Source organism: Nicotiana sylvestris, chromosome 12 (genome assembly GCF_000393655.2).
Source record: "Nicotiana sylvestris chromosome 12, ASM39365v2, whole genome shotgun sequence".
Classification (NCBI taxonomy): domain Eukaryota; kingdom Viridiplantae; phylum Streptophyta; class Magnoliopsida; order Solanales; family Solanaceae; genus Nicotiana; species Nicotiana sylvestris.
Window position 1 is genome coordinate 138504367 of NC_091068.1, and position 11209 is coordinate 138515575.

Sequence of the window (11209 nt, forward strand, 5' to 3'; positions counted from 1 at the left end):
CTTTGCCAAGCGGAAGAAGTGTCGGCCATATCGTCAAGAATGTCACATGCCTCATCATACGACATCTTCATAAAGTTTCCCCCAGCAAGTTGGTTCACTATGCATTTGTTTCTGGTGTTAATACCCCGGTAAAAAGTCTGTTAGATCATCGCCTTGGTCATATCATTGTTGGGGCATTCCTTCACCATTGTTCTATAACGCTCCCAAATCTCATGCAAAGCTTCTGTGGGCTCTTGCTTAAAAGACAATATCTCATCCCTCAATGCCGCCATATGTCCCGGTGAGAAAAATTTTGCAATGACTTGTCTGCCAACTCATCCCAAGTAGTGATTGAATGGTTGGGAAGTCGTTCGAACCAATCTAATGCCTTCCATCTAAGTGAGAATGGGAAGAGTCTCAAACCAGAGAGCATCCTTAGACACATTAGTTTGCTTTCTCCCCCAACATGTATCCACGAACCCCTTGAGATGTTTATAAGCTTTTTGATTTGCAGCGCCTGTGAAATACCCACGCTGCTCGAGCAATGTCAACATCACATTGGTTATTTGAAAATTGACCGCCCAGATTCGGGGTGTGACAATAGCACTTGCATAGTCTTGGTTCGGAAGCACTCTAGGAGCCTCTCTTGGAGGTGGCAGAGGAGGGTCTGGAATTTCACCATTAAGATTAGCATTGGCATTGCAGCCTCTACGTTGTCCTTGAGGTACAAGAGGCACCTCATCTTCGCCGACATCATCTACCTCCTCCCCCGCAATCACATTTCCAAGAGAGTCATTGGAATTGTTTGCCATTTGGTACCTGAGTTGTGATACAAACAAATTAGTAACAAAGAAGGAAAGAAAAACAATACACACGACTAGTTAGATAGATAGCCAAAACCGTTAGCTCCCCGGCAATGACGCCAAAATGTGGTCGTAACCTACCCTGCACTACTATTGAGTAGCGAGAGAGGGTCGAAACAACTTTTACCCGATTTAGGGTCGGGATCGATTTCCATAGAGAGCTAGAAGTTGGAGTTGGGTATCTATCTAATCAAGAGCTGTGTATGTGTTCCAAATTACACTTCTAAACATTTTTGGGATTTTAGATTAACTTCTAATTTTATCAATTACTATGCTCAATTAAGCTAAAGTAAGCTAAGATTAACTATTGCGAGTTATATCGAATGATTAAAAGGCACTAGGGTAGTGACTTTCGCCTAGGTGGTCAATTAATGGATACTTGAGTCTAAGGCATGATTGACATATTTGCGCCATACGGAGTTCCTATATCCTTTTCTCTTTCATTTTTGTGCTTATTTAGTTTAGTTGGCATTGGGGACAATGCTAGATTTCATTTGAGGGGGTAGACTCTACATTTGGATGATTGTATATATTTGATACTTTTTACGCTTTCCTTATTTTCATCTTTGGTTTGTATATAATTTTAACATTTCGTTACATTTCTCGCACTTTTATTTTACTTTGGGTCTGTATATAAAGTTATGTTACATTGTACATATTCATCCCATCTATTGTATATTCGACAAATCCCCTCTTGTATATATTCATTTTACTTTCCGCAATTTTTTCTTTCCGTAGCTTTTTAATTATGTTCGTAGCTTCTTGTTTTGAAAGTTTGAAATAAGCCTTTGATTTTCTTAATGCCAGGGTTCTTTCCAAAGGTGGAGTTTGTGTGAACTGGGTGGCTCTTCCCAATAATGGATGGCGTGACAACCTTCTTAAGGGTTTGAGTCTGTTTTTCTTTTGTTTTTAGTAGTTAGTGGTTAAGGGTTCCTCAAGCAAAGCTTCACTTGGGCCTAGCATATTTGCCTTTGATCTTATGGTCAAAAACAAATTATTGTGTTTAGGATGGTGAAAGTCGTGACCTTGAGACTCTTGTGTTGAACGATAATCATCAAGTGGTTTTTCGGGACCATTGTGTACTCAAATCGTATCTAAGGTCATTGTGGGGCCCCGACTCTATGTCTTTAGCAATCCCTTAGTTTGTGTGGTGAGTAAATGCATTGCAAGTCCAAGTCCTGAGCCATTGGTCTAGAACTTGCCCTGAATGTTTGTTGAGGCGAAATCCTAAGCGAATTTTGACTTGAGACATGATTATAGGCTCTCCTTGATCCAAATGATAGCTTGAACACTTCCATAACCTACCAATGATAAGATCCCTAGTCAACCCTTTTGAGCCGTAGACCTTTTTCCTTCAAGAACCATGATACAAGCCTATACTCGTTCTAAAAGATACCCTCTCATGGCACTCGATCTTTCCTTAGCACATGGCAAAAGTATAAGTTTGGAGGGAGAGACAAGGATTGCATCAAAGTGGTAAAAAGGTACAAAATGAAGAAAAGGAAAGGCAATGAAAAAGAATGAAAGTCAAAAAGACACAAAAAATGATCAACGTGTTAGAGAATAAAAAGGGATTCAAGAAAAGTAAAGAATGAAAGGTGTTGAAAGTTGAAAAAGGAGAAAAATGTGAAATGAACAAGAAAGAGTGACAGTGTGTCTCTCTAACCCCTTGGAAACAAGTGAAATAACTCAAAGAGTCAAGTGAATGTGTGCCAAAGTAAGCAAAAGAAGTGCTTAAGGGAAGATGGAACCTACTTAGACCAAACATTTCCTACCCTGAACCAAAAGTCTTCACTATGTCCCCACAAAAGCCCTATATGATCTCTAGTTGAATGAAACTTACATTAGTGGTGACTCACATAAGGGGCAAGCATATGGTACTTAGAACCGGACTTGTGACTTTTTCTTGAGAGAGATGAATGATTTTCCGTTAACCTCGTTCTGAGTGTTACTATTATAAAGGTGAGGTTTGCTTAGGGAGAGTTGAGGATGTGTGAGTTTGGGTTCCACAATGACTGAAGTAATAGAAAGAGTTCTTTGATGTGTTGAGTCAACTCTTGATGCTCTTGTGTCGCACTTAATCCATGATGTTTTAAGGAGTAAATGTTGTTAATGATTCATTTGTATTAAGGGCAGTCGTTAGTCCCAATTGATGCTAGATGATGTCACTTTAGGACAACTGAATTTTCTTGGATATTCTCTTAAGGGGTGGGTCTTATTTTGTTTACTTGAGTACAAGCAAAGCTTAAGTTTGGGGGAGTTGATAACTAGGGATTTTGATATATTGTATACTCATTCTTGCTTAAGTTTTGACTAGAAATGTGTATGAAATAGTCCCAAAGACTCACAAGTTGTGCCTGATTGCAGGTTTGATCAACAAGGTGACAAGATTTCAAAGATCAGCTCAAAAGGAAGGAAACTTGCTCAAGTATCAAGACAAGACAAAGCTCAAGCAAAGCAGGCCCAGTGCGACCGCATATCATTCTGTGCGGTCCGCACAAGGAGATTCAAGATGTTGATTTTCAGGCCACCAAGCAATGCGGCCGCAAGAGATTTAATATGGTCCGCACTGGAGTTAATGCGGCCGCACTTGATTTAGTGCGGTTCGCAGACCCAAGAATTGAATCAGAGAGATGCCAATTTTGAAGTTTCCAGCCAATGCGGTCCGCACTCCATTTTATGCGGACCGCACTAGAAACCTCTACGGCCGCAGTCCATTCTGTGTGGTCCGTATTGCCCAAGTTCAAAGAGCTATATTCTCAAGATCAGATTCCCTAGTGAGGCTGCACTCCATTTTGTGCGGTCCGCACTAACCCTGCAGGGGTATTTTTGTCCAGATTTTTCAGTTTCGTATAAATAGCTATTTTTTTCATTTTTAGGTCATCAGATATTTTAAGTACTGAGTTGCGCTCGTGGATTCGAATTCCCTAGCTATTTTGGGCAATTTTATCTACATTTCAACATTGAATCTTCTTATTTATCTTAGTAATTAATTAATATGAGTTGTTCTTCATCTATTTCTTTGTTTTCTTCTTCAATTATGAGTAGCTAGACCCATAAGCTAGGGTTGTGGCTCAACCCTAGTATGGGTAATTGATGGATCTTGTGTTTTAGGGCTAGATTGATTATGGATGTTTGATATTTGGGCCAATTTCATGGTTAATTGTTGAATTAGTGGTTGCAAACACTAGTTTGTGTTTAGTTGATTTTGGCTCTTCTTAAGAAAGAGAGCTAAGTCTCTGAAATTGGTCCAACAATGAATTGGGGCGTACTCAAGAGATTGATAGCCCCAATTAAAAGGTTAAACCTAGAGATAGTAATACCCGACTTGAATCTTTGTTGCTTGTGCAAATTTGCATACCCAATTGGTCTTGAGAAAGTCAATTCGGGCAAAATCATTCAAACCACCAAGAGGTATAGAGTGGGTAAAATCGTGTAACGGTTATATCATACTCCCCAAATATGTCAATCATGCCTTAGACTCAAGTATCCATCAATTGACCACCTAGGCGAAAGTCACTACCCTAGTGCCTTTTAATCATTTGATACAACTCGCAATAGTTATTCTTAGCTTAATTGAGCATAGTAGTTGATAAAATTAGAAGTTAATCTAAAAACCCAAAAATGTTTAGAAGTGTAATTTGGAACACATAGACAGCTCTTGATTAGATAGATACTCGACTCCAACTTCTAGCTCTCTGTGGAAATCGTTCCCGACCCTAAATCGGGTAAAAGCTGTTTCGACCCTCTCTCTCTACTCAATAGTAGTGCACGGTAGGTTGCGACCTGTCCTCACCCCACCATGATGGCCACCATAGGGTGAGGAATGGCAAGCCTCTAAGATACTTAATTGTTCCTCCTCCGGGACACACCTTCGAATCACACCATTCGTGCAAATCTTGAAAAAGTACGGTTCATCCCAATAGAAATCCAAACTATCCCGTTTGACCTTCTTCCTTTGGTTAAAAGAGAGCTCACACCGGATTATATCAGTCTAAATTAGCAACATCGGCAAACCATGACATATCATTCACCGATACCGAAAGGAGTTGTTCGTTGAGAAATAAGTCATTGATCTCTAGGCCATCACGAGGCCTCCCCTCCTCCGCCAAACAGGACAAGTGGTCCACCACTTGGTTATCACTACCTTCCGGTCCACAATCTCTAAATCAAACTCTTGAAGTAACAAGACCCATCGCATCAGTCTAGCTTTGGAATCTTTCTTCGTCATCAAGTACCGGAGTGCGGCATGGTCGGTATGAATAATAATCTTAGCACCTATGAGTTATGACCGGAATTTTCCATTGCGAACACAATAGCCAAAAGCTCCTTCTCGATCACTGTGTAGTTCACTTGAGCATCATTCATTGTCTTGCTCGCATAGTACACCGGATGAAACATTTTGTTCACACGTTGACCCAAAACCGCCCCAACCGCAACATCGCTAGCATCACACATGAGCTCAAAGGGCAATCTCCAATTAGGTGCGGTAATGATAGGAGTGGTGGTAAACTTATGCTTGAGAAGTTCAAAGGCTTGCAGACATTTGTCATCAAACGCAAACTTGGCATCTTTTTCCAATAGCTTGCACAGAGGATTCACTACCTTTAAAAAATCTTTAATGAATCTCCGGTAGAACCCCGCATGCCCAAGAAAACTTCTAACTCCCTTGACAGAGGTAGGGGAGGGAGCCTTGAAATTACATCGATCTTTGCTTTGTCTACCTCAATACCATGCTTTGAAATTTTATGCCCAAGAACTATCCCCTCTTCCACATTAAGTGGCATTTCTCCCAATTGAGAACAAGATTGGTTTCTTCACATCGGGCCAAAACTCTATCAAGATTCTTCAAGCACTCATCAAATGAATCTCCCACAATACTAAAGTCGTCCATGAACACCTCCAAAATGTCTTCCACCATATCAGTGAAAATGGCCATCATACACCGCTGAAATATAGCCGATGCATTACACAACCCAAAAGGCAGACGAGAAAAGGCAAAGGTGCCATATGGACAAGTGAATGTAGTCTTTTCTTGGTCTTCCGGAGCAATCAAGATTTGGTTGTACCCAGAGTATCCATACAAGAAATGGTAGAAGGCACGCCCAGCAAGTCGGTCTAACATCTAATCAAGGAAGGACAAAGGAAAGTGATCCTTGCGGGTCACTTTATTCAACTTGTGGTAGTCCATGCATACCCTCCAACCAGTGACAGTTCTGGTAGGAATCAACTCATTCTGAGAATTTGTAACCATGGTCATGCCACCCTTCTTTGGTACACATTGCACCGGCAAAGTCCACGAGCTGTCAGAGATGGGGTACACAACCCCAGCATCCAACCACTTGATCACCTCCTTTTTTACAACTTCTTGCATTGCCTCGTTCAATCTTCTTTGATGCTCCAAGGAAGGCTTTGCATCATCTTCCAAGATAATCTTGTGCATACAGAATTATCTTATTCCCCCAATATCAGGTAGAGTCCATCCAATTTCCTTTTTCTGCTTTTGAAGCACCGCCAATGTGGCATCAACCTGCATCTTAGTAAGGCGAGAAGAAAGAATAACTGGCAAAGTAGAATTTGAGCCTAAGAACTCATACATGAGGTGTGGAGGTAGTGGTTTCAACTCCAACACCAGAGGCTCCTCAATTGAAGGTTTTGTTGGTGGAGTTTTTCGGTTTTCAAGGTCTAGAGATAGTTTTCTAGGCTCATAAGAATAAGAGCCCATCACATGTAAAGCATTCACGCACTCCACCTGGCTTGCATCCTTGTTGACATCAAGATTCAATAGTGCGGCCTCAAGAGGATCCTCCACATTGATCATAGCACTGGTGTTATCTACTATCACAGCTGTGATAAGGTCTATAAACGAGCACACCTCGATACTATTGGGCTGCTTCATTGACTTGCAAACATGAAAGATGACCTTTTCATCTCCTACTCGGAAGGTGAGTTCCATGCTTCCACATCAACCAAGGCCTTCCCTGTTGCAAGGAACGGCCTCCCCAATATGATTGGGACTTTATAATCCACTTCACAGTCCAAAATTACAAAGTCAGTTGGCAAGATAAATTTGTCCACCCGGACAAGCACATCATCAATAATACCCAATGGTCTCTTCATCGATCGATTCGCTATTTGTAATCTCATGGAAGTCGCCCTAGGTTGCCTAATACCCAAAGTCTTGAAGATTGAGTAGGGAATCAAATTGATACTAGCCCCCAAATCACATAGGGCCTTAGCAAAGTTCGCACTCCCAATGGTGCAAGGGATGGTGAAAGCACCAGGCTCTTCAAGTTTCGGGGCCATTGAATGCACTATAGCACTAACTTGGTGAGTCATCTTGATAGTTTCACATTCCATAGACCGCTTTTTTGTCACCAAGTCCTTCATAAATTTGGCATATCCCGGCATTTGTTCAAACGCCTCCACCAAATGCACATTGATAGATAGGCTCTTCATCATGTCAATGAACTTTTTGAACTGATTTTCATTTTTCTGCTTTGCGAGTCTCTGAGGATAAGGCGGAGGTGGCCTTGGCAAAGGTGCCTTGGCTTTAGGCACAACCGGCTCCGGCATGTCTACTACGTGTTCCCTAGACGGGTTCACATCATCTTGAGTTTCCACCTCGGCCTCTTGAATGTCGATCCTCACTTTCTCGTTCCCATTATTCTTAACCACATCTTCAACTACCAAAGGAACTTCATCTTCTCGCAACTCAACACCCTTATCCAAAACTTGCTTTTGTTTGGAGGCATTCACATCACCGCATCTCCCACTTCTTGTTGTTACCGCCATAACATGGTTGTTCTCACCCTTTGGGTTTACTACCTTATCACTTAGTAGAGCACCCTTAGGGAGAGTATTCAAAGACTGTGAGATTTGTCCTAATTGCACCTCCAAGTTTTTGATAGAGGTATTGTGGGAAGCCAACTATGCATCATAATCCGCATTCTTCTTCATCATTTGTTCGAACATCATTTCAATTCTCCCCATATCATTGCCCGAAGAACTAGGACCTTGGGATGGAAATGGAGGTGGATTGTTCGGTTGTTGGTACATTGGGGGCCTTTGAAAGCCTTGCCCCTGGTTGCCTTGGTTGTCATTGTTCCAACCACCCTGATTATTGTTGTCACCCCAATTGTTGTTGTTACCATTCCAATTTCCTTGATTGCTTTGGTTGTTGTTCTGATTGCCCCAGTTGTTGTTTTGGTTGTTGTTCCCCCAATTACCATTACCTTGTTGTTGATTGCCCCAATTGCCTTGGGGTCACCATTGTTGTTGGTTAGAAGAGTTGCCCCTCTGGCCTTGATAATTATTCACATATTGTACCTTTTCATTTTGTCCATCATAACTATCATCTTGAAATACACCAAAGTCATTGTCAAATTGTTTCGAATTCCCTTGGTGTTGTTTCCCTCTTTGCCTTCTTTTGTTGACAAGCATATTGACACCCTCTATAACATTCACCTGGAAAGGATTTTGAACTTGTTGCAACTGTGCCTTTGCCAATTGGTTCATGGTAGTTGTCAGCTCAGCTATAGCCTGCCCATGATCATGTAATTCCTTCTCAAATGAGTGGCCGTGGGGTCACCTTGGGGCACATTGGCTCTACTTTGGCAAGCGGAAGAAGTGTCGGCCATCTCGTCAAGAATGTCACATGACTAAAGTTGCCCCCAACAAGTTGGTTCACTATGCATTGGTTTGTGGTGTTAATACCCCGGTAGAAAGTCTGTTGGATCATCGCCTCGATCATATCATTGTTGGGGCATTCCTTCACCATTGTTCTATAATGCTCCCAAATCTCATGTAGAGGTTCCGTGGGCTCTTGCTTGAAAGCCAATATCTCATCTCTCAATGCCGCCATATGTCTCGGTGAGAAATATTTTGCAATGAACTTGTCCGCCAACTCATCCCAAGTAGTGATGGAATGGTTGGGAAGTCGTTCGAGCCAATCCAATGCCTTCCCTCTAAGTGAGAATGGGAAGAGTCTCAACCGGAGAGCATCCTCGGACACATTAGTTTGCTTGCTCCCCAACATGTATCCACGAACCCCTTGAGTTGTTTGTAAGCATTTTGATTTGCAGTGCCGTGAAATACCCAAGTTGCTCTAGCAATGTCAATATCACATTAGTTCTTTGAAAATCGCTCGCCCGGATTCGGGGTGGGACAATAGCACTTGCATAGCCTTGGTTCGGGAGCACTCTCGAAGCCACTCTTGGAGGTGGCAGAGGAGGGTCTGGAATATCACCATTGGGATTAGCATTGGCATTTCGTCCTCTACGTTGTCCTTGAGGTACAAGAGGCACCTCATCTTCTCCGACATCATCTACCTCCTCCCCCGCAATCACATTTCCAAGAGGGTCATTGGCATTGTTTGCCATTTGGTACCTAAGTTGTGACACAAACAAATTAGTAACAAAGAAGGAAAAAGAACAATACACAAAACTAGTTAGATAGATAGCCAAAACCGTTAGCTCCCCGACAACAGCGCCAAAAAGTGATCGAGTCCAACCTTGCACAACTATTGTGTAGCAAGAGAGGGTCGAAACAGCTTTTACCGATTTAGGGTCGGGATTGACTTCCACATGGAGCTAGAAGTTGGAGTCGGATTTCTATCTAATCGAGAGTTGTGTATGTGTTCCAAATTGCACTTCTAAACATTTTTGGGTTTTTGATTATCTTCTAAGTTTATCAACTACTATGCTCAATTAAACTAAAGTAAGCTAAGATTAACTATTGTGAGTTGTTTCAAATGATTAAAAGGCACTAGGGTAGTGACTTTCGCCTAGGTGGTTAATTGACGGATACTTGAGTCTAAGGTATGATTGACATATTTGGGGAGTATGATATAACCATTGCACTATTCTACTCACTCTACACCTCTCGGTGGTTCAAGTGATTTTGCCCGAATTGACTTTCTCAAGACCAATTGGGTATGCAATTTGCACAAACAATCAAGGTTCAAGTCGGGTATTGCTATCTAGGTTTAACCCTTTAATTGGGGCTATCAATCTCTTGAGTACGCCCCAATTCCTTGTTGGACCAATCTCAGAGACTTAAGCTCTCTTTCTCAAGAAGAGCCAAAATCAACTAAATTCAAACTAGTGTTTGCAACCACTAATTCAGCAATTAACCATGAAATTAGCGCCCAAATATCAAACACTCATAATCAATATAGCCCTAAAACACAAGACCCATCAATTACCCACACTAGGGTTGAGCCACAACCCTAGCTTATGGGTCTAGCTACTCATAATTGAAGAAGAAAACAAAGAAACATAAGAAGAAAAACTCATATTAATTAATTACTAAGAAAGATTCAATGTTGAAATGTAGATAAAATTGCCCAAAACATCTAAAGACTTCGAACCCACGAGCGCATCTCTTTTCTCAAACTATCTGATGACCTAAAAATGGGAAAATAAGCTATTTATACTAAGCTAAAAAATCTGGACAAAAATAACCCTGCGGGGTTAGTGCGGACCTCAAAATCACGTGTGGCCGCACTAGAGCTCTGAACTTGAGAATACAGCTCTCTGAACTCGGGCAATGCGGACCGTACAGAATGGACTGCGATCGCAATGGCTTCTAGTGTGGTCCGCATGAAATGGAGTGCGGACCGCATTGACTTCAATCTCCAAAAGTGGCAACTCTCTGATCTTTGGTTCTGCGGACCGCACTAAATCGAGTGTGGCCGCAGTGCCTTCAGTGTGGACCGCATTAAATCTCATGCGGCTGCATTGCATATTGGCCTGGAAATCACCTTCTCTAAACCTCACTTGTGCAGACCGCACAAAATGGTGTGCGGCCGCATTGGGCCTGTTTTGCCTGAGCTTTGTCTTGTCTTGGTACTTGTGCAAGTTTCACTCCTTTTGAGCTAATCTTTGACATCTTGTCACTTTATTGATCAAACCTGCAATCAAGCACACTTGTGAGCCTTTTGGGACTATTTTGTATAAATTTCTAATCAAAACTAAAGCAAGAAGGAGTATAAAATGTATCAAAATCCCTAGTTATCAGGGCCATACGATACATCGGGATAGAAATTGGCTGAGTGCCCGGAGCCAAATCAATGCAAAAATCAATATCCCTATCTAGTGGCATACCCGGCGGGTCCGAAGGGAAAACCTCAAGAAACTCATGAACAATGGGCACAAAATCAATAGAGGGAACCTCAGCACTGGAATCACGAACATATTCCAAATAGGCCAAACACCCCTTCTCGACCATACACTAAGCCTTCATATAAGAGATAACACTACGGGTAGAATGACCAGGAGTATCTCTCCACTCCAATTGAGGCAAACCCGGTAAGGCTAAGGTCACAGTCTTGGCATGACAGTCTAAGATAGCATGGTAAGGTGACA

General features: G+C 41.9%; 2 protein-coding genes across 2 annotated transcripts; both read right to left on the reverse strand.

Moving 5' to 3' along the window:
* Nucleotides 1–5601: 5601 nt before the first annotated feature.
* On the reverse strand, nucleotides 5602–6285 carry LOC138883828 (uncharacterized). Its single transcript, XM_070164542.1, has 2 exons — nucleotides 6040–6285; nucleotides 5602–5790 (listed from the first exon to the last, which is right to left on the reverse strand). Exons 1-2 carry the CDS (start codon nucleotides 6283–6285, stop codon nucleotides 5602–5604), a joined length of 435 nt encoding a protein of 144 aa, XP_070020643.1.
* Nucleotides 6286–6776: 491 nt separating this feature from the next.
* Nucleotides 6777–7637, reverse strand: LOC138883829 (uncharacterized). Its single transcript, XM_070164543.1, has one exon. The coding sequence runs from the start codon at nucleotides 7635–7637 to the stop codon at nucleotides 6777–6779; it is 861 nt and encodes a 286-aa protein (XP_070020644.1).
* Between the last annotated feature and the right edge of the window lie 3572 nt (nucleotides 7638–11209).

Bases quoted from the DNA above. Each gene is read 5' to 3' on its own strand.
- LOC138883828 (XM_070164542.1), bottom strand. From the start codon at position 6,285: ATGCACAAGATTATCTTGGAAGATGATGCAAAGCCTTCCTTGGAGCAT. The intron at 5,791-6,039 runs GTATGCATGGAC...GCTATATTTCAG, and splicing joins GAACTGTCACTGGTTGGAGG to CGGTGTATGATGGCCATTTT.
- LOC138883829 (XM_070164543.1), bottom strand. From the start codon at position 7,637: ATGGCGGTAACAACAAGAAGTGGGAGATGCGGTGATGTGAATGCCTCC.